Here is a 27,325-nt window from a genome sequence, read left to right on the forward strand (position 1 = left end):
TAACAATTACTATTATAACTCGAATGTTTAAGACACCATTACAATATATTTAAACCCTTTTTCTTAATTACCTGGGTTTAATAGGTATTGCATGATTGGTGGGCAGGGTCAAAAAGGGATTATTATAATGACATGGCACCTCGGAACTAAGTGTTAACCCTTTTTTGAGAAATCATGCTCAAGTATATGAACCCAAATTGCATATTAAATAAGTTTACAAGAACCACTAAAATTAATCTTAATCTTTTTTTAAGAAATTTTACTTACCTAAATACATGTAGGTACTTAGTTTTAGACCAAATTACTTCCCAAAAATGGCCTTTTATTATTATCTATGTCTGTAATTTTTAATTTACTTTAATTATTAAGTTTAATAATCCTAAGATTTGCCTACGCCCATGGACGACAACGAAATTCAGGCAAATTTTATGACACTTCATGATTTATTACTCTACACTCTTTTGAAATAGACTATAAAATCATGTGCAATTTTTTTTTGATTAGATAGTAAAGAATATTACTGGAGTTTTTCCCAACACCAAATCGTTATTTTTAGCTCCTCGACACGAGTTTCGATCACCAAGTGATCATTTTCAAAGAGGAAGATTAAATCTGTAATCAAAACACGTGTTGAGGTGTTAAAAATAACGATTTGGTGTTGGGAAAAAATTCCAGTAATATTCATTACTACACGAAAGGCTCCAAACAGTGCATCATAAGTAATTAGATAGTAGATAATAAAAGCCAACAGTTTTAATGGACGAAGAAACACACAGAAAATTTTGCATGACAGGGATTATTTTGTTGGGCAGAGGGTATATTAGGCAATCCTTTCCATGTCATTATTTTATACCTAATGGCAACTATTATTATCGCCCTATGGTATCACTTTGTTCATGTTGAAGAAATCATAAGAGTCTAACTGAGGATACACTACAAAAACACACTTTTGCCTGAATCTATAATCAAGTTCCCAAAACCTACTTTATATCAAATGCTTTGTTTTGTTACGTCCATGGATATTACAAGTATACGAAATGTAGCTACCAAATTATTTATGATAGGAGAGGCAACTAAGGTATAAATTACTCAGATTTAAATGTAATCAGTTAGTTCTGAAAATGGTGTAATAGCCGAAACTAGTCAACAATAAAGAAATTTCGTGGAAAACAGACAAACGTGTGTTTTTGTAGTGTATCCTCAGTGAACATGAATTTCCACAAAATAATAGCAGGGGGGCCCACGATGCAAAATGGGGATTTACTCGAGCGTCATTGAGACATATTAGGTTGCAAAGCTTAGATGATAAGAAGAAAAAAAATGTTATATAATATATACCTTTTCATCGGTGGGGGAAGCGGCTATAGATTTTTAAATATGTAAAAAAATACTGTTGCATGGACATACTCGAGCGCGTCAGATATTGATAGCATCAATGTCCTACGTATTTTTAATAATGTTGGTATGTTAATCCGATAGTTTGCATGATGTGGGTGGTTGTACGTAAGGGTTAAAAGTGAAAAGAAAAAAATGTAATCGAGCGCGTCAGATTTTCTTAAGGGGTGTTAAGTGCAACAAAAAAAAGGTCTCATTCAATAATCTGACGATTTCGATCTGACGCAAACTCGCGGTGATTATTATAATGTGCAAAAAAAATTCGCCTTTCTAAAATACTCAAGCGCGTCAGATTAAGATATATATGGTTCATCGTTATGTTTTAGACGTGCCGTCTCATAATCAGACGATTATCTAGAATCTAGAGGGATTCGCTTAATCTGACAAGAACATTTTTTTTTAATTCATTGAACTTTATTGATTGAAAAGCTCAGGAAATAGCATGCAAATGAATAAGTGTATGTTTTTTAAGTAGAATACTTGTATTTATAAGAAAATAATTTTTTAAAAAATGCAAAAAAAATTGAATTTTTTATAATCAAGAGAAATGAAACTTTCTATGTTTTTTACCACTTTTATTTGTAACTAACGTTACTGCAGTTTCGTCCTAGAAGAATTTTCAAATGTCCTTATATATTGTATATATAAGGACATAACGAGCTATGTTGCCAGCGGATGTTCCTGCAATTCTGGAACCCTCAGGTACCAGTCGAGATGATGGTAAACGACCAGATGGTATGTCTCTCATACCATGGAAATACGGTAAACCTGTGGTATGGGACTTTACTTGCGTTGACACGGTCGCAGCTTCCCATCTAGCCGAAAGTTCCAAGTCTGCTGGAACTGCAGCATTGTCTGGCGAGAAATTGAAAAGGAAAAAATACCAAAATCTTGGAAACAACTATCTGTTTCATCCAGTAGCGGTTGAAACTTTTGGTGTTTATGGCCCGGAGTCTCTATTATTCGTTCATGAACTCGGAAGGAGAATAGGCCAAGCAACGAATGATCACCGTTCTACCTCTTTTTTGATAGAAAGAATAGTATTGCTATTCAATGTGTCAATGCTGCTTCAGTACTTGGAACTATTCCTCCTTCACATAATTTTGATGAGATCATGCATTGCCCTAATTTCAGTACGGAACTGAAACCTCTTCGAAACAAGCCGAGATATGTGGACATTCATCAGTCTCCTATCAAGGTTAATTCACAAGTGATTGATCCACCTTCTTCTATTTCAGTGCGGTCAGTGGACTCAGGTCATCCTTGCCCCCAAAAAATGAGTTGCAGTCCTCGTAGAACTGGTACCCTTTCATTGAAAGAGCTTCTTGAAGCAAGAGCCGAATAGATCCCTCTACGAAACCCTTCTTCACTTGGAAGGATCGATCGCAGCTTGAGAAATGGTTCTTATGGAGATTCTGTGAAACATGTTCTTCCTTACGAATCAGTAGATAGTTGTCCTGAAAATCTAGAGAAGAAAATTGGATTGGATAATTTAGGAAACACTTGCTACAACTGTTGTTCATGACGAAGAATTTCAAGAACGAAGTTTTAATGATGAACGAGAACGGGAATGTTTCCTACTAATTTATCAAATTTATCAAATTCTTGGAGTTCTTGTTGAATACTCTTGTTGAGCAGAACAATAGCAAAATCAATAGTCCTGACCGCTCTGGATGGAATGATTCCGTATAGTCCATCTCGTCTTGTGTTTGTGAATCTTTTGCTCGAAAAATCCTCACTTGTTTACATTGTACTAAATGTTCAAGAGGTAGCGAAAACTTATGTAAATTTCTGGAACTTCATTTAGCGTTTTCTAATATGACTAATAACCAGTTCGTGCAAATGTTATTGTTAAATCATCTGAAAATGGAATATTTAACAGGAGGTGATCGACTGTATTGCCAAACATGCGCCAAACTAACTGACTGTTATAAGGAAACAAGTATAGCTGAGGCTCCAGTCAATCTAATAATAACACTGATGATTTTCAAACAAGACTCAACCTCTAACGGAAGCAAGAAACTCTTTGGAAACTGCAGTAACGTTAATCACAAATAAAAGTGGTAAAAAACATAGAAAGTTGAATTTCTCTTTTCTTCATTATGATTTCCTACCACGTAGTAACGGCGATATCCATCAATTAATTGATTAATTATTCATCATCTTCATCACGAACGAGTCTCTGTGATCAGCTGTGATGGCGCCATGGCAACATAATTCAGAGTGGGAATGGAGTGAGAGAGTAATAGATAGAGAAAAAGTGAAAGAGGGATAGAAACTCGGAGAGGGAAATATAGGTATCACACAGCTGCACGCATTGAACTTTATCGACGAATTTTTGTTAGCTTGCGGAAATCGTCAGATTATATATTTTTCGTTATCCTTGAATTATTTCCTTCAAAATAAAAAAAATTTGCTACGCTGGAGAATGTCAAAATGACGTTATTTTTTTACAACTTTGCTGCCCTCCCCTTTCTTTACGTCACTCTCAAATTGTCAGATTACTGGTATATACACTTTTTAGCAGGTAATTAACTCACCCTACCTTAATCTGACGCGATCGTTAATTTCTGATGATCAATTTTTTTCTACTAATCTTATCCTTTATCCCTCATAGGCGGCCTTATATATGGGGCTCATATTTGGTGAAGGTACTTAACCGGGTACAAGGTATCCCCCTGTATATTAATCTGCCGCGCTTTAATAAATCCCGAAATCCCCGCTTGGGCTCTCCTATTATGAACAAGTCGTCAATCAGAGAAGTGAAATCATAAGAGATTGAGGTTGGTACATAGTATTCATACCAGGAAACTTGTTTGTTCATCTTTCTTGCGAGTAAATAATTACTTGATTTTTGCTCATTTCAGACCATTAGCCAGATAAAAATCCTTATTTATACCCTAAAACTAGTGGTTGAAATGTTCTGATATTTCAATTTTCGACATCTATTTACTTCGAATTTTCTCACCACATAAATAAGAGATGATAAATAACATGTCTCCTTCCGTAAAGGTAGCCGACCTAATCGAAGGTCAAAGTAACGGCAGGCATTTACCAGAACCCACTGGGTAGGTATGTTGGGGGAGATGAATGTTTGGAAATTCTTTTGGAAATAATTATTTTTTTGTATCTACGTACCTATGTATCTCTCCTCGATACAGTTTTCATTATTTTGATTTGTCAAGAGTATTGGTACAGGGGATGTTTCTTTCTCTTAGATGAAGATTCGATTTCAGCGTGGTTCTGCTGCTGAAATAACAAGAAACGAAGTATCTTGCATAAATGTCTGTCGGATATAATTCAATATACAACTTAGTATTAGCCGGGGAAGTGGTTGTTTTTTGGCAGGCATTTACCAGAACCTACTGTGTTGGTATGTTGGAAGAAATGAATGTTTCGAAATTTCATTTCGAAAAATTTATTTTCTTCTAACTGAAAATGTTATTTGGAATATTTCAACTTCAATGTACCCATTCAAAAGATTTATGAAGGTACATGGTATCTACTTGCTTGACAAAGAAATGATTTTCGTTTCGAATACTTTTGAATGCCACAGTTATTTATGCAGTTGAACAATTGCAGGTGTTATTAGGTGCAAAAAAAAAGAAATTACTGAAACTCAATAAAGCTCATTTTATTTGCATAAAATGCAAATAAAATGATATGCATAACATATCACCTGATAAATTGCTAGCTCTCTGAGTTAATATACAATATTTTAGTTATTAGCAAATCATAGGCACTGATGCCAATTACCGAAAAATTTTTCTACAATTGCAGAAATTGTAGAAATCAGGAATTTTCAGAAATCCTACAGAATATTGGAATTTTATTGAAATTACTGCGGGAAGGATTACACAAAAGAGAAAACTCAACTGCATATAGCCAAGTAAGAAACCAAAATACTATTAATTTCACTTTGATTCAATAAACTGCCCATCTCACTTTTTTTTGGTAATTCATCTTTGGTGGTTCAACATGAGTATTTCCCTTTTAACAGTAATTTGCCTCCTAAATGGAGGAATTTGAGAGCTTTCAAGTGGCATCACTGAAATTGTAAATTGCATCCTTGAAAAAGGCTCCTTAGAAACTGTATGGATGTAACATTTATAACCGTTTTCATATGAACTCTGTATCTCTCTGTTGGATTCAAAATGTATGTTTTTATCATTCCCTCTGTATATAGATTTTTTATTTATTTTATGTGATGTCTGATAATATTTTAGTTAAATCAAGTTTGTTAGTAGAAAGAAGATGTTGATGACAGTTGTCAAATAAATAGAATTTAAATACGTCAGTAAGACTTTATTTGATAATAAAATTATATCCATCCCATATTTAAAACAGTGGCGACCGTGACAGGACTAAATTATTGACGATGGATATTATGCAGAAAGAAAGAGAGCAGCTGCGAAGACATTTTCGCAATACTAGCAGCGACCTAGATGTAGCCTTGAGTACGAAGCAAACTAGTAAGGCACAAATACTATCACTCTTGAGACAATTGGAAGACAAGAGTGATAGAATATTCACTATTGATGAGAACTTCAAGGAGCAGTTATTTTCCGGAAAGTTTAACGATGCCGAAGTTCAACAAGAGTTCGACGAAATGGAGTTTTATAGAGCTGAAGTAATCAAATATAAATCTGAATGCGAAATCCGATTGGCAGATAACCAAATGCGAGCAGATTGTGGAACCAGTTCACAAATTTCTTACGGTGAAAAAATCAATCGAAAATTCAGATTGCCAAAGTTAGAACTGATCAAATTCGACGGAAATGTGAAAAGCTGGATCGGGTTCTGGGGACAGTTTAAAAAGATAGACCAGGATGAAGACATCGATTTAGAAGACAAGTTTCAGTATTTGGTGCAGGCAATGGAACAAGGATCACCAGCACGGGAACTTGTGGAAAGTTTTCCTCCATCCGGCGCAAACTACAAAAAAGCACTTGACCAGTTGAAAGTACGGTTCGCTAGAGACGAATTTCTGATTGAGGTTTATGTGAGAGAGTTGCTGAACCTAGTTCTTCACCAGGTAAACAAAAATAAGTCAGGTATGTCATTATCATCTTTATACGATAGATTGGAGACTCAATTACGAGCGTTGGTGTCATTAGGTGTGACAACTGAAAAGTATGCTGCAATGCTTTTCCCATTGGTTGAATCCGCACTTCCGAGTGAGTTACTCAAGATTTGGGAAAGACATCGTAGTTCGAAGGTGGAAATACATACTAAAAATGAAAAAGATAATTTTGCTTCTGATAACTATCTCACAATGTTGTTAGATTTCTTGAGAACCGAGGTGGAATCAGAAGAAAGAATAAATTTGGCAAAAACAAGTTTTGGAATTGAAAAGGAGCAGCCGAAACATAATAGTAAGGGAAAACGTTTACTGCAAGGTGAGCCTGAACTCTATTCTGCTGCAGCATTGTATACAGTTAATACAAAAGATTCCTTCAAAGGTAAGAAACCTAACTGTATATTTTGTAATAATAGTACCCATGCAAGTCAAGATTGTTTTGCTGCACAAAAACTTTCTTTGGAAGAGAGAAAAGCAAAAGTTGTGGAAAAGAAAGGTTGCTTTTCTTGTTTGAGAACCAATCATATCAGCAAAAATTGCAAAGCGTTTATAAGATGTTTAATGTGCGCACGGAAACATTTTCCAATAATGTGTTGTGATTTAGATTCGAAGAAGGTGCAACCAGATGAAAATTCCAAACAAAAATTGGAAAATGTTTTGACAAGTAATTTTTCAACTGACACACTCTTACAAACTGTCATTGTCAAAGTGACAAATAATCATAAACATAAACTTGTCAGGGCTTTGCTGGATTCCGGTTCTCAAAGATCATATGTTTCATCGAAATGTGCAAAAGATTTGAATTTTAAGCCATCAGGAAAGGAAAATATTATACAAGGTGTTTTTGGTGGTTTTCAGTCATCTCCTAATCGCCATAATATATACGATATCGCAATAAGTAACATTAAAGATGAGTTCTCTTGCAAATTATCAGTATTGGAACAGAAAAAGATATGTAATTATATACCTAGATTGCGAGATTTAGCTGTTATAGGCTATTTGAAGAATAAAAACATTATTTTAAGTGATATTGGTATAAATAATCCTCCACAAGAAATTGAATTGTTGCTAGGGGCAGATATTTTTGGAAATTTAATAACAGGGCATATTGAAACTTTGAATAATGGACTTGTTGCCATAGAAACGTATCTTGGATGGACTATAATGGGACAACAAGTCCATAACACAAGTAACAATCCTATTTTTTCCGGTTTCACTGATTTTTCTATTGCTGACTTGTGGGAATTAGATGTTTTGGGTATAAAAGAGCCCGCAAATACCACACCAAAAGAAATTATTGATTTTGAAACGGAAAAGTATTTTAAAGAAACGGTTTTGCAGACAGATGATGGTAGATATCAAGTAAATCTTCCTTGGAAAGAAGGTCATCCAAAACTTTCTAACAATAAAGAAATAGCTGAAGCAAGATTATTGTCTTCAACAAAAAAGTTAATCAGTTTAGGAAAATTTGAAGACTATAGTAAGGTTTTTGCAGAATGGGAATCATTAGGTATTATAGAAGAAGTTAGGGGAGATTCAATTAATATGCCAAGTCACTATTTACCTCATCGTGCCGTTATTAAAGAAAATAGTATTACTACTAAAATTAGGCCAGTATTCGACGCATCAACAAAGGATAATAACGGAAATTCACTAAATACGTGTTTAGAAAAAGGTCCTAATCTGTTAGAATTGATCCCTTCATTGTTGATAAAATTCAGAATAGGACTAATAGGAGTTACATCTGATATAGAAAAAGCATTTTTGCAAATTGGTGTGAATCCCAATGAAAGGGACAATTTGAGGTTTCTTTGGTGGGTAGATGAATCAAAAACCGAAAAGAAAATCTTAAGGCACTGTCGAGTGGTTTTTGGTTTGCGGCCTAGCCCTTTCTTGTTAGGTGCAACTATCAGTCATCATTTAGATAGGGCACCAATTCATTTGAAAAACACTGCTGATAAATTGAAAACATCGTTTTACGTTGACAACTGTGTCACCAGTGTCAATAATATTGAAGAATTGGACACTTTTATTAGTCAATCAGAAGAGTTATTGTCGATTGGAAAATTCAACCTCACACAATGGGTATATAATTCATCGGATAATTTTGCTGGTGATTTTTCCAATGAAAGAAACGTGTCTGTTTTAGGTATTTCATGGGATTCCAAAAGAGATATTCTACATTGTGATTTATCCAGTCTCATTAATTTGAATATTACACCTAAAACGAAACGAGGTTTATTGTCAATAGCTCAAAAGAACTTTGATCCCATTGGTTTCACATGTCCAGTAACGTTGATTCCGAAACTGTTATTACAGTTAACATGGACACTAAAAATTGGTTGGGATGAAGAATTACCTAGTGACATAATCGATAAATTTGAAGAGTGGATGAAACAATTACATTTCCTTAATGTATGTAAAATCCCTAGATCGCTTAATAATTTAAATCATTTCATTCAGGAAAATGTTTCTATTCATGTATTTTGCGATGCCAGCAAAGCGGCATATGCATCTTGTGTATTTTTAAGAACAGAAACAGATAAGGAAGTCGTTCTACAACTCATTCTGGCTAAATCTAGAATATCACCAAAAAACACCACAATACCAAGACTTGAGTTATTAAGTACAGTCATTGGAGTAAGATTATGTCAATCCATTAAGAGAGTGGAAGAGATGAAACACTTGAAAACATTTTATTGGAGTGATTCCATGGTAGCCCTAACATGGATAAAAACCAAAGGGTCCTGGAATACATTTGTGGGGAATCGCGTGAAAGAAATAAATTCGTGCAGTAGTATTGATGATTGGTATCATGTACCAGGGGACCTAAATCCGGCAGATATTGCATCACGAGGATGCACTGCGAATATACTGATTAAATTAAAGTGGTGGGAAGGTCCTCAGTGGTTAAAACAGAGTCCAGAAAATTGGCCCCATACAGAAATAATTTGTTCAACGGAGGATATAAATATTGAACAGAGAAAAACGACTTCTGTTAACTTCGCACAAAATGAAGATTTTTCCAGACATTTCGGATACTTCTCCAAATATACGAAAATTGTGAGAATGATGGGTTATATTTTGAGATTTTATAATAACTGTTCAAAGAAAAATCAAATAAGAACCGGTGAATTAACTTTCGATGAAAAGGAAATAGCAGAACTTCGTATTTTAAAACTTATACAGAGAGAAAGTTTTGGTTTGGATAAAAAGTCGATTGGCAATCTTCATTTGATGATAGACAAAAACAATATTATACGTGTACAAACTAAACTTATACTGGGTGATGATAGTAATGATTTCAAGTATCCTGTTGTTTTACCATATAAACATGATATTGTTAGAAAATTGATCGAGGAACAACATAAAATACATCTTCACGCAGGGACTCAAACACTTCTTGGAATACTTCGTGAAAGATTTTGGATACTGAAAGGAAGAAAATTTGTTAAAGAAGTGATAGAAAAATGTGTTCAGTGCAAACGATTCAGAAGTAAATGCATAAATACGCCTTTTGCTCCACTACCGAAAGATAGGATAAACAATGTGTCCGCTTTTGAGATAACGGGAGTAGATTTAGCTGGACCATTGTACTTGAAAGGGGGAGACAAGTCCTGGATCGTACTGTTTACCTGTGCAGTATATCGAGCAGTGCATCTGGAACTGGTGAAATCTCTATCAACAGACGCATTTTTATCATCACTGAGGCGATTTATAGCGAGAAGAGGAAGAGTTTCAGTTATATATTCTGACAACGGAACAAATTTTATTGGAGCAAAAAACTACTTGAAGAAGATAGACTGGAATGAAGTTATGGACTACTCTACAGTTAGAAAAATCAAATGGCATCAGAATCCTCCAACAGCCGCTTGGTGGGGCGGTTGGTGGGAACGCATGGTCAGAGTAATTAAGGAATTACTTCGTAGAAACTTAGGGAAAGCAACTTTAACTTATGAAGAATTGATGATGAATTTATGCGATTGTGAAGCCATAATTAATGCAAGGCCTTTAACTTATATTTCGGAAGAAGATAATTTAAAACCACTCAGCCCTTCTATGTTTATTTCGGATATATCTACCAGTGAAACTCCAGATTTCGATATCATAGACAGACATCATTTAGTGAAACGACATAGATACCTGCAAAAGATAAGAGATGGACTCCGAAGCCGATTCAGAAAGGAATATCTAGCGGAACTCGTACATACTGGTAAAAGGAAAATAGGTAGTTTAAAAATTGGAGATGTTGTTCTTGTCAGCAGCGACAATGTAAAGCGAATAAACTGGCCTATAGGAAAAGTATTGGAAATTTATCCTGGAAAAGATGACGTACCCAGGGTAGCGAAAATAAAAGTGAACAGTGGGGAACTTATTCGACCGTTTCAGCGTTTACATCCTTTAGAAGTGACGACGGAAGAGGACAGTAACAATTTTCTTCAAATTGAAAAGAAAATGAATGCAGTCAAAGGTGAAACTGATGAGGACTACATAACGGAAGAGCAAGACATCAAAAAGAAAACTAAAGAGATAGTCACAAGAAGGGGGCGAAAAGTCAGAGCTCCGCATCGTTATGGTTTCGAGTGAAATTTATAATGTAATTTTGAAATTTCTCTTTTGTTTTTTATTTCAATTTCAAAATGGGGGAGAATGTTGGATTCAAAATGTATGTTTTTATCATTCCCTCTGTATATAGATTTTTTATTTATTTTATGTGATGTCTGATAATATTTTAGTTAAATCAAGTTTGTTAGTAGAAAGAAGATGTTGATGACAGTTGTCAAATAAATAGAATTTAAATACGTCAGTAAGACTTTATTTGATAATAAAATTATATCCATCCCATATTTAAAACTCTCATTGTTATTTCACTCTTATTAAAATATTAATTGAATGTCCTTATTCCATTTCTTGTTTTGTGATAGGGTTTCTTATTATTACAACAACAGAAATATGTTTGTCGAATATCAGAAGAAACGATAAAATTAGCCCTAAAAATGTCTAAATTGTGATTGATTCTACGTGGCAGGAAACCCACTTCTCAACCACACCCCTTCTAACAATCAAGTGTTGCAAAAATTTTCAAATCAATCAACTATGGTGGGATTCTGTGGAAAAAAACTTAAGTATCGCACCGAAATCTTTTATAATGAAACATTTTGTTGTTTTTTTATTATTATTATTCTGGCATCGACTACTGAGGTCATTAGCCATTTTATAGTATACGATAACTGTTTATATTTTGTTGAGGAGGTCTGTTCTTTTCAGAAAGTTCAAAACATTTCTTATAGCTTTGGTACTGAGGCAAGTTCTGATATTATCCGGTAAGTTATATCTTTGTCGATCGGCTTCATATTGGTGGCATTCTAAGAGAAGGTGTTTGACCGTCATCAAAGTTTGGCAATTTTCACAGGATGGTTCTCTTTGTCTTCTCAGTAGATAAGAGGATGTTAGGTTCGTATGTCCTATCCTAAGTCATGTTATTATGACTTGTTCTCTTCTCGTTAGCCCTTGTGGAAGTCTTATGGCTGCAATATCGGGTTTGCTATCTTTCAATTTTGAATCGTCGTTTGTCCATGTGTTGAGTTTGAGTTTTTTATGAATTTTTTTGTGTCATTTGGACTCACAGGTATATTCAGATCGACATTATTCTCAGTTGCCGTTCTTGCTGCAGTGTCAGCTTTCTCATTACCGTCAATTCCTATATAACTCCGCGAGTCTGTGCAAAGGATGTATGAATGAAAATTACATGAATCCATGTATAGTTATGGCTGCCAGATTGCATATAGTTCTGCTGTGAAAACACTCGCTTGATTCGGTAACGTTCAGAAGTGGGTTGATCCTAAACATGCGAAAGCACTTTCAGTATCTTGCTCAGTCATTGATCCATCCGCCCAACTAGCAATTTCGTATTTTATAATAGTTGCGGAAACGTTTCGGAGAAACAAATTATAAAACTGCATTTCTCCCAGAAATGTTTTCAATATGTTTATAAAACCGCTATAAATAGGAAATTGGCACCGTCTTATAAAACATTATAGTTATTATCAATATTTTGTAAGGCCTTTTACAAACACTACAAAACAGTTTTATAAACATTTTGGCAGTTACTATAAAATTTGTCTATCACTCTTAAAAAGTAGTTTTGTAAAGACTTTCCTTACTGCACTTTTGCAACATATTCAAGCGATACTTATAAAATAATCAGAAAACAATTTTATGAGAGATTTTTAGTAGTTCCAAGTAGGCGTTATAAAATATAATACAGCCGAAAACGATAACAATAAAATAAAAAAGTGTTAAAAATGTTCTCTTGAAGACGCAAGAAGTAATTTTCTATTGGACACTAGGGAAATATAATAGGTATGTCACCAACTGAAAACTAACAAATAGAAAGGTTGAAGCCATTTTAAAATTTCACTTCTGCACTCATAGAACTGTTAAAGACATTGTTTATGTTTCGAAGATTGATATTTTTACTGCAAATTAAATTATATTGACAAATATATAGCCTATTTTTAGCAAAATTTAAGCGCGCCACTCATTTATAAATCTTTTTGGTAAAATTATTAATTATACAAAAATTCACTCTGTCGACATATTAATTTTCTAGTCACAAACTTAATTCACTTCATTCTAAATAATATAATGTTATAATATTTATGTACTTTTCAGCTGTAAATATCACTATATGTGCGGTATTTCATATTTTCAACTCATCTAATTTCAGTATCCCGGATCGCTATCATTACAAATGGCGTCATTCTATAAAATGAATTGGTATCAGTAGCAAGCATTTCAACGTATTTTAGCTACTATGTTACCCCTATAAAACTGTTAAGAAAAACACTGTTCTGGGAGTGATGGTATTGCGGCAGAGTCGGACTACTTTTAAAGCTTTAGGTTTTTACAAAAGTACTAGTATGAATAAAATATTTCTCACATATAGTCTGGATATATATTATCTGTCTTTGATTTTTTGACTAAAAAGTATCTTTCATCGATTATAAAGGCTAAACGACAGGTTTTAACCATTATCATAACCTTTTCCTGATTTTCGCAAGAAAAAATTGAAGCACTAGGTTAGGTGGGATAAATGAAAGTGTTTTATTAGTATTTCCAATATACAGGGCGACTCAAAAAGCGTCCAGAAAGTTTTTTTATGGAACACCAAGTCATTTCTTCGTCTATTTGAAGCACCTTGAACTGAATCTAAAACTATTATATAGGTACCCTCCAATAAATGTTCAAAATGGCCGCCATTGAGTTATTATTTATTTTTATTTATATATTCGGGATACAAACAGAAAAATTCACTACAGTACCCACACAATGGAATTATTATCAAATTGAAAGTATAAATTAATACACTAATATATGCATATCATAGTGTCTAAAATTAAGGATGAATTAGAATTGAGTACAGTAACAATAGAAACTGATTATTAGTTATTGACAAAATGTATCAATTGATTATAATTTATAAAAATGAGTTTTTAATATTTTTTTGGCCGTAAGCTACAATGTATTAAAAATATGGAAGTATTTTGCAAGAGTGTTACCTCATATTACTGGAGTTTTCTACCAACACCAAACCGTTCTAGACCCACTATTAAGATTTCCGACCGTATATTTTTCAATAGATGAATTTTCTGAAATAACTGAAACAAAACCAAACTAACCCAAACCAACCATTATCCCTTCTTTCACTAAACAAAAAATTATAAAAAAATATTTGTTACAAATAGAGTATTCGAACCCACCACAAAAATTAATCATACGTCAATTAGTCAACATCCCAACATCAAAGCCATTTACACTAACTAATACTTATGGATACGAACACTGTCACGAATTAATTATAGAAAGCGGATAGCGAACCTATACAATTGAATTTGAACGCGAACGCATACGCTGAAATCGCAAAATTATCGGAAACCTAGATACTCCCAAATGAATTAAATGCCGTAAATCACCTTGTATGGTTTAGCTGCTAAAACTGAACTCCCATCCAACCCTAACAACTCATTTCTATATGAAATATTTTTTCTAAACACAACTAAGCATCCCGTTATTTTGATGGTTTTTTTACACAGAATACTAAGAATACGGCCCTATTAATATTTGTTTGCCTTTCTGCTACGCTGTGGCTCTGCTGTCGGTACACAACTATTGTGATTGTTTATAAGTTAGTTGGCAACATTTTTGCTAATAAATGACACTTTGGTGACTCTTATAATATAAATTACTTATATTCATCACATATTACCTTTTTTATGATAAATATTCGTTGTCTAATGCTAAATACATGTTATATTAGACATAACCTATATGAACGCGGAATAAATATTGTTGATATTTAATTTGTCGTGCGTTTAGTGGAAATGACGGGTAAGTTTTTGATGTCAGAATATATCTTTAAATTAGCTTCAATAATTGACCAGATATTTGATAATTCAGGCCTATATTTTCAGTTGATAGTTTTGTGTTTTTGAAACTGGATTTGACTCATTTTATCTACGTTTGAGGTATATATGTTCACCATAGTTCCGTCGTCATGGGTAAATAATAACCAACTCTCATGGCCAAAAATTGATGCTGATAAGCTAATACGAAACCACAATTCTATGCCCGAAGCCAGTTGGTTTACAATGATGTATAAACTAAAACAAAGTCATTTGATGACCTACCAAATTGCTGAAGAAGAACTATTAGAACGAATGCTGAAGAATGACGATACAGGACAAGAAAAAATTATCAATTCTATGCAACCCAAAAAGCAAGCAGGGTTATTTTCATTCAAACAAGTTGTCACAAAAAGTGTGAAAGAGCCAGAGTTATGTATCTTTTATGGGACACCGTCTATATGACAGTAGTTATTAGTTATTCGAGGAGTTACTTCTGAATACTATCTGTGAAGCATACCTTGCTGTACCAGAATTTGTCATCATTTAAAGAGTTGTAACACGAAACTGCTTCACTCAGAACAAAATATCCAGGTTTCCTGAATAGATAACTAAAAACTGAAACTGCAAACCCTTTGTATTTTACAGTCTTCCCAATTGTGAATAATAAGGTTGAGTTACTAAACCCAATGCCTTGAAAATATCGAATTTACTTATGGGGTACCTATATTCAATAAAAATCAAATATTTAGAAGTTGCTGAAGAACTAATTTCCACCACGACATCGATGGTGCCCCACTTGAATAACTTAATAAAAATATTCTTACTAAATACAACTAAAATTTTGAAGAATTTTCCAAAGCTGTGATTAGGAATCGATGTCAGCTGGTTGTTCTTAAATGCTGCATTTAATTGTTGGTGGCAGCAAATATATATTAGCAAAGCAATTTGATTTCATGACAGTTATGTTAGTGTTTTGGAATTGTAGTAAATATACCATACTATAAAATAGTTGGGACATTATCATTGAAGTGACAATATGGTAATGAAGATAAAATTGTGTCTGAAAGCATTTTAATAAAATAATTTTATTAAAGCTACAGGAAACACTTATAAAATGAGCTTGAAATAGTTTTATAACTATCATAAAATCTCGCAGAAGAGTGTTATAAAACTGCTACAAAACAATTCACTTTTATAGGAAAATAAGTTTCATGAGTTAGTTGTAAAAACGTTTCTGTGATAATTTCCCGACTATTTTATAATGGTTTTTTTAATTTTATTTCATAAACATTTCTATGACAAATTTATAAAACACTTTTATTGCCTACAACTGTATTGTGTTCACCGAACATCTAATACAATCAATTAGCATTTTGGAAGTAATTATAAAATACTAATAAAATAAAACTGTTGCAACACCATGAAATTATAAAACAACTTTGCTGGTTGGGCGTGTACGCTATATGACTATTCGGGTATGTTTCAATTATTCTTTTGAATTCAGTCCTGATCACCGCTGGGTTGATTTCCTCTTTATTGAATGCAGAACAATCTGAGCTGCTTTCAATCGGTTTCATTCCCCACGGAAGAGACTCGCAGAATCCTAGCTTATATGTATCTGGAAAGCTGGTATCCATTGAAGGCATCAGCTCTTTCAGTCGTACACCGGTTGGGCGGGAAATAGTAGGACGTAGGACATAAATGGAAAATTAGGGTGTTATGGCTGGATACAAATTCTAATCCCGTATGCTGCTTAAAGTTGGTTTCTTCTGTATTCAAGTGGCGGTATCCCTGCTTCACAACACAATGATTTAAGCGGACTAGTCCGGTAGGCCCCAAGGCCAGTCGCAATCCAGTACAGTAGATTGAATCTAACACTCTTAGAGTAGAAGAACTAGCTCACTGTATATGGTACAACCGTAGTCCATCTTAGACATTACTAGAGTTTTATATAGTTGCACTGCAATGTCTCTATCACTTCCCCACTAAATCTTAGATACTGCTCGCACAGGGTTTAAAGCTTTTTGCATCTTACGGCTAAGTTATTGATGTGAGAATTCCAATGCAATTTTTTGTCTAGAATCAAACCAAGAAATTTGATTGTTTCAACACATTCAATGTACTGGTTTTGTAATTTCAGTTTTGGGTCATTGTGAATATTACGTAGATGACAGAAGTGGATACACTTAGTCTTAGTGGTAGAGAATTTGAAACCAAGACGGTTTGCCTTATTTTCTAATTTATCGATAGTGTCTTGAAGTGTTTCTTCTATTGTTTGTATCGATGGGGAAGAAAAAAAATTGGCCATATCATCAACATACAAGCTTTTTCCTAGCGTTGGGTTGATGTTTTCAATGATATTGTTGATTGCTATCGAGAAGAGGGTGACGCTAAGTCTTGATTCTTGAGGGACTCCGTTTTCAAGCTCTCGTTAGGTGGAGGTAGTATTTCCATTTCTGATAAGAGAATTTCCGATTATTCAGAAATATTTCGATGAATATTGGTAAGTTCCCTCTGATTCCCCAATCGTTTAAGGTTTTGAGAATATTATAACACTAAGTTGTGTCATACGCTTTCTCTATATCAAAAAAAACGTCGCGAAGCTATCTTGCACTGAGTGTTCTAAAAGTGTGAGCTGGTCGACTGTGGACCTATAGCATCGAAAACCCGCTTGATATGGTGAGATGAGGTTTTGTGTTTCTAAAATCCACATCAGGCGTTTGCTCACCATCTTCTCTAAGTGTTTACTCATACAACAGGTGAGTGATATTGGCCTGTAGCTTGATGGAAATTCCATATCTTCAAATTGTTTGGGAACAGGAATGATGATAGCTTCCCTCCATTTATTGGGATATGTTCTTTCAAGCCATATCCTGTTATATAGTTCCAGAATGACTGTTTTTGCTTTTAATGGGAGTTTCTTTATAAAATTTATAATGAATATTGTCGTTACCCGGAGCAGAATTTTTTTTTTCATTCAATGTAATCCCAAATTCCTTCAGCGTTAAGGGTTTATTATATTGTGATGTTGCCAATTCATTGAAGTTGAGTGGAATTTCAAATTCTTGTTTTTGTTGTGCGAACTCCGGATTGTAATTTTTTGAACTACTGGTTTCCTGGAATTGATTGGCAAGTGCTTTTGCAATGTCATTGTCGTTTGTTATTAACTGCCCATCCACGATGAGGGCTTATGAAGTGGTTGAAAAGTGTTTTCCTTTTATTGCTCTTATTTTATTCCAGATTTCAGATAGCGATGTATCGGTCTTTAATGATGATACGAAATTTCTCCATGTTTCCGAGATTTTGCTCTTGCTTTTTTAAAGGAAATAAGATTATCTTGAGTAGGAAATCTTCTGAATATATTGAATTTATGTTTTTTATCAGTAATTGCTTGGGCTATTTCAGAGTTCCATTTTGTTGTTAATTATAATTTCGATTTGGCAACAATGCACATCGACTTATCTCTTCTACACAAAACCTCATTCTTTCCAATGCGAATAGCCCCACCGAACATCCTACAGCTTTCTACGTTCTACCTATTAGTCGTTGTCTCACAGTTTTTACTGCGCAATACTTGAAGGCAACGTTGGCAGATGCTATTCATTGTTTATTACTGTCAAATGCAAACATTAAATGAAACGGGAAATATTCATTGATGATGATTTTTAAAAATTCGATTCAGTATTCCCAGGCAATATTTTTTAATTATTTTAAAAAAATTAATCAATATTCCCGTGATTGGAATATCGATAAATATTACTCAAACCTAATTTCACACTAGATAGCTTTTTAGGTAGTGATACTCGTATGTATCACGAGGAGTTCAAGAAGAATGGGTATGAAAGAGTTTATATTTTCTCCATTTCAAATAAACTTCAGTTAACGAGAGCTGAATTATAGGAAAGTGAATCTCATAAAAGAAAATTAGATGTAGCCTAACTAATTGGTTTGGATATAAGCCAACTGAGAAACCTGAATGAAATTATTCCCACAGGTGTTTCGAAATGACAACAATTTATGATTAAGTAACTACTTAATGAAATAATGATGAATTTTTTCAATCCTTAAGGTACAAAACTGTTTTCAAAATCACGATTTTTTTCTTATGATATCTCAACTAGCAATTTCGTATTTTATAATAGTTGCGGAAACGTTTCGAAGAAACAAATTATGAAACTACATTTCTCCCAGAAATGTTTTCAATGTGTTTATAAAACTGCTATAAATAGGTAATTGGCACCGTTTTATAAAACATTATACTCATTATCATTATTTCAATATTTTGTAAGGCCTTTTACAAACACTACAAAACAGTTTTATAAACATTTTGGCAGGTACTATAAAATCTGTCTAACATTCCTAAAAAGTAGTTTTGTAAAGACTTCCCTTACTGCACTTTTGCAACACATTTAAGCGATACCTATAAAATAATCAGAAGACAGTTTTATAAGAGTTTTTTAGTAGTTCCAAGTAGGCGTTACAAAATATAATACAGCCGAAAACTATAACAATAAAATAAAAAAGTGTTAAAAATGTTTTCTTGAAGACGCAAGAAGTAATTTTGTATTGGACACTAGGAAAATATAATTGATATGTCACCAACTGAAAACTGAGAAATGGAAAGGTTGAAGCCATTTTAAAATTTCACTTTTGCACTCATAAAACTGTTAAAGACATTGTTTGTGTTTCGAAGATTGATATTTTTACTGCAAATGAAATTTTATTGACAAATATATAGCCTATTATTAGCAAAATTTAAGCGCGCCACTCATTTATAAATGTTTTCGGTAAAATTATTAATAATACAAAAATTCACTCTGTCGACGTATTAATTTTCTAGTCACAAACTTTATTCTAAATAATATAATGTTATAATATTTATGTACTGTTCAGCTGTAAATATCACTATATATACGGTATTTCATATTTTCAACTCATCTAATTTCAGTATCCTGGATCGCTATCATTTAAAATGGAGTCGTTCTATAAAACAAATTGGTATCAGTAGCAAGCATTTGAACGTATTTTAGCTACTATGTTACCCCTATAAAATTGTTAAGAAACACTTAGTTCTGGGAGTGATGGTATTGCGGCAGAGTCGGACTACTTTTAAAGCTGTAGGTTTCTACAAAAGTGCTTGTATGAGTAAAGGATTTCTCACATACAGTTTGGATAAATATTATCTGTCGGGATGTTTTGGCTAAAAAGTTTCTTTCATCGATTATAAAGGCTAAACGAGGGGTTTTAACCATTATAATAACCTTTTCCTGTTTTTCGCAAAAAAAATTGAAGCACTAGGTTAGGTGGGATAGTTTCAAGTGTTTTTTTAGTATTTCCAATGTTCAGGGTGACTTAAAGCTTCCAGAAAGTTTTTTTATGGAACGCCAAGTCATTTCTTCGTCTATTTGAAGCTCCTCGAACTGAATCTAAAACTATTATATACCCCCCTATAAATGTTCAATATGGCCGCCATTGAGTTATTATTTATTTTTATTTATATATTCGAGATACAAATAGAAAAATCCACTACAGTATCCACACAATGGAATTATTATCAATTTGAAAGTAGAATATATATACACATATATATGCATATCATAGTGTCTAAAATTAAGGATGAATTAATAATATTGAATTTACTTATGGGGTACCTATACTCAATAAAAATCAAATATTTAGAAGTTGCTGAAGAACTAATTTCCACCACGATATCGATGGTTTTCCACTTGAATAACTAAACAAAAGTATTCTTACTGAACATAACTGAAATTTTGAAGAATTTTTGAAAGCTGTGATTAGGAATCGATGTCAGCTGGTTGTTCTCAAATGCTGCATTTCATTCTTGGTGGCAGCAAATATATATTAGCGAAAGCAATTTGATTTTGTAACAGTTATATTAGTGTATTTGAATTGTAGTGTAGTGTAAAATGTAGTGTAGTATAAAATAGTTTGAAACTTATCATTGAAGTGACAATATAGTAATGAAAATAAAATAGTATCTGAAAGCATTCCAATTAAATAATTTCATTGAAGCTACAGGAAACAGTTATAAAATAAATTTGAAATAGTTTCATAACTATCATAAAAATTTCGCAGAAAAGTGTTATAAAACTGCTACATAACAATTTACCTTTATAGAAAAAAAATGTATAAATTAGTTGCAAAAACGTTTCTGTGATGATTTCCTGACTATTTTTTAATTTCATTTCCTAAACGTTTCTATGACAAATTTATAAAACACTTTTATTGCCTACAACTGTATTGTGTTCACCAATCATCTAATATAATCAATTAGCATTTTGGAAGTAATTATAAAATACTAATAAAATAAAACTGTTGCAACACCATGGAATTATAAAACAACTTTGCTGGTTGGGATAGTTTGTCAAGTGTGAAATGGTGTTTGGGTTTAATTCACTACTACCTATGTAATCTTTACTGACTAATGAAACTCTGAAGATGACCACCTAGAGTAGATGAATAAAAAGAAACAGCCATCAAAGAAACAGAAAAAAAAAACTTAACCCGACTCAACTTCACCTTTTTCTTCCATATCGAATTATCAGCATTGAATTATCAGCTTTCCATAATTTTCTAGATCTTTTTTATGCTTACCATCCATGGTATGCAAACAGATCCCATAGATGGTAAGCACCACATACATATCAACACGAGTTGATATGTATGTGGTGGTCCTCTTCTGTTCTGTGTTTGCAGGTCTCTTGCCATTGTTCCATGTCATCTTGACTTTATTTTTTTATATATTTTTGACAGTTGAGTCTCCTTTCTCACCCAATTCAGGTCGGATCTCTTTCATTAGAATTCGTTTCAATATATATATATATATATATATATATATATATATATATATATATATATATATCTTTATTTAGTTGAAAAACTAATTCATTTACAATAGTAAATACATTGTTACATTATAAATAAAATAATATCAATATGAAAAAACACAAACATTCTGATTGAAAATACATATGTATAAATAAAAAGTTACATGAGAAAGTCATACATAGGAATATACTATATTTTCATTAAGAAATCCTTCAATCGTCTTATGGATATATTTATCGAACTGCTATCTACAATTTCTTGTGGGAGGTCATTAAAACAATCTACTCCTTTATAAAATAAAGAATTATGTGTACTTTTTTTATGTTTTTCAACTTTTATATTGCTTCTGTTTCTAGTAGTATGCCCATGTATTTCAGCCACATAAGTTAATTTATACTGTAGATATACAGGTGAATATCCAATTTTGATTTTAACAATAAGAATTAGTGTTTGGTACTCGAAGAGTTTCTTCACTGGTAGCCACATATTTGCTATGGGTGTTATCCTCGAACATTGTGAGATTATTCGCATAACACGATTCTGCATCTTTTATAGTCAATTTATTTCATTTTGATTGAGAAAAAACAGAATGGTAGAACAATAATTCAAATGTGGAAGGATTATGGAGTTGTACTAATAATTTAGACCACTGGCTCATATATGGGGAACATATTCTCAAATAGTTGATTTTGTGAGCTATTGTTTTGATAACTTGATTAGCATGTTCCTTGAATTTCAAGTTGCTGTCAATAGTTACACCCAAGTACACGAATTTGTTTACCTTCTCTATATTACTCTCATTCAATCGTAGAAGTAGGTTTTCATTATTATGATCTCTATGTTTCCTAATAACATCCATTTTGTTTTATTCACGTTCACTTTCAGCAGATTTGCAGAGCAATATCTATACACCCTTTCAAGACTAGCGTTTATAGTATCAACACACTCATGTACATCTTCACTACTAAAGTACAGTAGGGGATCGTCGGCAAATAAGTGAATTCCACATTCTTCTGCTATGGTTACAATATCATTTAAATGTATGAGGAATAACAATAGTCCCAAAATAGGTCCTTGGGGTACACCTATATTATTTTGCATTTTATCCGAATAAACTTCCCCTATTTTCAACCTTTGCTGTCTATTACTCGGATAATTCATAATCCAGTTTAGTGCTATTCCATCAATACCTAAACTTTCAATCTTTCTAATCAGTCTGCATCTATCTACAGTTTCAAATGCCCTTTGAAGGTCAAGAAATACTGCAATAGTACACTCATCCATTTCCGCACCTTTCGTCCAATCTGTTAAAACGCATTGTAACGCAGTTTCACAACTATGTTTGCTCTGAAAACCCGATTGATACTCACAAAGGACTCTATTACTCTCCAAATAATCCACCTTTCCAATACTTTAGCTGTAGCATTAACCATGTTTATTGGTCTCAATTGAATAGCTTGGTTTGTATTTGGTTCTTTTGGTATAGGTATAATAGTAGATAATTTTAGTTGAGTTAGTACTTCACCTTTCTTAAAAGAACTGTTGATCACAAATAGATCACAATGGATTACAAATGGCACTGAAACACTTCTTCAAAAGTTTTACACAAATTTCATCGGGACTACTTTTATTTTTCAAAGAACCAACAATTCTTTCTAGATCTACCATATTGATAAGACTAAAGTTGGATAATTTTCATTTCAGTTATTTTTTGAGTTATAGGAAAACTATGAGAAAATTTTTTGTCAATTGCATCAGTTATATTTATTATACTTTTGATATAAAATGTGTTCAGGCCATTTGGTATCAAAGTCCTATTAGAAATTATTTCACGATTGCCCAAATCAATAGTTGTAAGATTGTATTCTTTGTTATTATTCGGTATTAATGTCTTCAGTGTATTCCACATTTCAGTGGAATTGTTTTTATTTGATTCAATCTTTGTCTCTAAATAGTTCTTTTTTTCCTGTCTAATTGTTTTCACTGCTAAATTTCTTTTTTGTTTATACTGCTCCCAGTTATACGTTGTTTTATTGATCGTATACTGTTTGTAACTCATATCCCTTTCTTTTGTAGCTTGCCTCACCTTCTCATGCCAGAGTTCCTTATAATGTCGAAAGATCTTGACCGTCATTGTGAGCATTTATACATTGGTAACATGTGATAATTTTCTTTCTTTCATTACAAAAAATTTTCTTCTCCATGTAAGTTTTTTATACTTCATTGTATTAACTATTGTTATGTGGTTCTTATTTTATTGTAGAATTTTGAATAATTAGCTGATGATGAACCTATATAGGTTCGAAACATGTACTGATTGATGGTTTTACCGTTTTATCGTCTAAACCAGGGGTCTCCAAACTTTGAAGCCTTCGGGCCATAATGATTTTTTCAGTTTGTTCCAAGGGCCAATTTCTGCCCTTAACTATATTTCTAGACTAGGATAGTCGCAAAGTGCGTGACCTAAGCAAACCTACGCTTTTTTGCATGTCAATTATTATTGTGTATTGTGACACCTAACGACATCTAGTGGCGAGTAGTGGTACTATGTACTATCTTTTTCAGCTACCCGCTAGGTGGCATTAGGCGTAATTGAATATTTGGAATTACCGCGTTGGTTCGAGAAAGTTCTGGTTCTAGCTAGTGTATTCCGATCACCTCAAGATGGCAGTAATAATTGCATATAAAAAGGCTAGCGGCGCAACTGCGAGTTAGTCTGCGTAGGAAAGGCGAAGGAAGCGAAACTGTCTATTGTGAAATAAAGTAACACCCGTCGAAAATTCGACAGTGAATGCAGAACGTTTCAAGAAAAATGGAACTTTCAGTATTTTGTGATTGAGTCCAGTAATAAGGCGCTATGTTTAATTTGTAATGAAACCATAGCTGTTCTCAAAGACTATAACATTAAACGACACTATGAATCGAAACATCTTCAAAGTTACTCCAGGTATACAGGAAGTTTGCGAAAGGAAAAATTTGAAGCTCTGAAACGCGGACTCAAATCACAGCAATCTTTGTTTACCAAAGCGAATACTGAACAAGAGTCTGCAACTCGCGCCAGCTTTCGTGTGGCTCTTGAAATCGGAAAACGTGGCAAACCATTCACCGATGGAGAAATGATTAAAGAATGCTTGATTGCAGTAGCCGAAGAAATATGCCCCGAAAAGGTAAATTTATTTAAAAGTGTCAGTTTGTCAGCAAACACCGTGGCTCGGAGGGTGCAAGACATCGCAAAAAATATATCATCCCAACTTTCTGACAAAAATGGACATCATGAGTGGTTTTCTCTAGCATTGGATGAGTCAGATACTGCTCAGGTATTGATTTTTATTCGCGGAGTAGATAAAAGCTATGAAGTGTATGAAGAACTTCTTAATATTGATAGTATTCACGGCACGACAACTGGGGCAGATATTTTTAAGGGCGTTGAAAATGCCATTAATAAAAAGAACCTTCGATGGAGAAATTTGAAATCTATAACAACTGATGGAGGCAAAAATATGTATGGTAAAAATAAAGGAGTGGTTGCACTTGTGTCAAAGGCTGTAGAAAATGATGGTGGTTCAAAACCATTAGTCTTACATTGTATCATTCATCAACAGTCCTTGTGCGGAAAATGTTTGGATATGTCTGAAGTTCTAAAACCAGTCATATCAGTTGTTAACCTCATCAGATCCACTGGGCTGAATCATCGACAATTCCGCGAGTTTATTCAACAGATTGGAGAAAATGATTTACCATATCATACTGGTCGTACGCTGGCTTAGTTGCGGAAAAGTCTTTAAGCGCTTTTTTGAACTTCGAGCAGAGATCGAATTTTTTTTAAATGAGAAGCAGCGCCCTTTTGCCGATTTAGAAAATAGTGAATGGATGTGGAAGTTAGCCTTCTATGTCGATTTGACAAATCATATGAACGTACTGAATTTGAGATTGCAAGGAGAAAATCAGCTTCTTCCTGATTTATACACCAATATCAAATCCTTCAGGCAGAAAATAATACTATTTCAATCGCAATTACGTAAAAAATTTTACACACATTTTGAAACATGTGAAATATTCAGCCACACTACAGAGACTGAATTTCCCGTCAATTTTGCAATCGAAACTTTGAGCGCTTTGAAGATAAATTTTGATACTCGTTTTTCTGATTTTGATGCCATTGCGAATGAAATTAAGCTTTTTTAAAATCCTTTTGATTCTGACATTGAAACCCTGGCTCCGGAAGTCCAAATGGAAATTATTGATTTACGGTGCAGTGATATGCTTAAGAACAAATATCAAAATTCATCTCTGTTGGAATTTTATAAGAGTCTTCCACTGAAACAATTTGATAATTTGCATAAATTTGCTCGTGGGTTGTTTTCTGTTTTTGGTACTACTTACTTGTGCGAGAAAACGTTTTCCAAGATGAAGTACACAAAGAATGTTTACAGATCCCAATTAACCGATGAGCATCTTTAATCTCTTTTGATAATTGGTACAAGTAAAATTGATCCACAACTACAAAGTATTGTCGGTGGAAAATCACAATTACATAAGTCTCATTAGTGTTTTTGTTTTACTGTGCTTCATTTCAATTATTTGTTAGTTATTAATATGCTTAAACTTAGATACTTAAGTTAAGTTTTCTTTGTCATCATTTCTGTCGTTAAGTTTTACCTTGCAAGTAAATAAAACCTAGTAATTATCATTCTGTGTTTTCTTCTTCAACTTATCACAGCAATAGTAACAACAATTAGGTAATCATTGGCTGTCGCGGGCCAGATTGATGACAGTAATTCATTGGCTGTCGCGGGCCGGATTGATAACACTGGCGTGCCGGATTTGGCCCGCGGGCCGTAGTTTGGAGACCCCTGGTTTAAACCATCTTGTACTTGCAAGTACTTTCTGAAAATTAGCCTCTAGTATCAGAAGAAAATGCTCTGCAAAATAACATGTTCTCTGTAAACTTTTCATTTCTTTCAAAGCGCACAAATACTACAAAATACACACAAATCGAAAAAAATATCAGTAGATTCATAACATTGTAAAGCAAACGGTTCAAGTAAAACTTTATTGTGAGATTGTGATTCGCTGTTCCTCGCACTTTAACTTTTCTATTGTGCTGTTCACTCACACCCATGTTGACTATTCTCGCTCAGCTGGTAGGTAAAATATTTCACCAAAATGACCTGTCTTTTTGAAAATTTTTATTTTCATTTACAAATATTATGCAAACACCTAGTAAAGTTATAAACCTGACGCAGTGTTCTGGCTCAAATATTATTCAATTTCTTGAATACTAAATTTGATGGTTCTGATAAATGCCTGCTTGAAAACAACTACTTCTTCGGTTAATACCACGGTGGATATTTGATTATATCCGTCAGACATTTATGCAATATACCTCACAGGAGTTTTTCTCACATATATTTCTTGTACATCCAGCAGCAGCATGCTGAAATTTTTCGAGTAGGTCATCTACAGATCGGTTTCGAAGAAATACCTCTCATCAGTGTAGGAAAGATCCGATCCATACCGCAAAGTAGTCTGGTTCACATGTACTTTTTTTTTGTTGAATTTTACAGACGGGTCCAAAAATTACGACCAAGGT

The 27,325-nt window shown here is 33.4% G+C and overlaps 2 protein-coding genes and 1 long non-coding RNA gene across 3 annotated transcripts in view; all 3 read left to right on the forward strand.

The window, feature by feature from the left end:
* Nucleotides 1-27,325, forward strand: part of REPTOR-BP (REPTOR-binding partner) — a 105,014-nt gene that overhangs the window by 39,569 nt on the left and 38,120 nt on the right. The window lies entirely within an intron of this gene.
* On the forward strand, nucleotides 5,537-8,279 carry LOC141480344 (uncharacterized). The gene is made up of 2 exons (XM_074170266.1): nucleotides 5,537-6,613; nucleotides 6,681-8,279. Exons 1-2 carry the CDS (start codon nucleotides 5,774-5,776, stop codon nucleotides 6,687-6,689), a joined length of 849 nt encoding a protein of 282 aa, XP_074026367.1. The 5' UTR covers nucleotides 5,537-5,773; the 3' UTR covers nucleotides 6,690-8,279.
* Nucleotides 13,999-15,238, forward strand: LOC141480345 (uncharacterized). Its single transcript, XR_012464277.1, has 2 exons — nucleotides 13,999-14,866; nucleotides 15,004-15,238. It is a non-coding gene; the product is annotated as an uncharacterized lncRNA (long non-coding RNA).

This window comes from Leptinotarsa decemlineata, unplaced genomic scaffold, assembly GCF_025532065.1.
Source record: "Leptinotarsa decemlineata unplaced genomic scaffold, Ldec_3_MD MMD2_P_RNA_scaffold_7, whole genome shotgun sequence".
Taxonomy (NCBI): domain Eukaryota; kingdom Metazoa; phylum Arthropoda; class Insecta; order Coleoptera; family Chrysomelidae; genus Leptinotarsa; species Leptinotarsa decemlineata.

What these genes read in the sequence shown, in the direction of transcription:
- LOC141480344 (XM_074170266.1), top strand. Translation starts at nt 5,774, where the DNA reads ATGGATATTATGCAGAAAGAAAGAGAGCAGCTGCGAAGACATTTTCGC.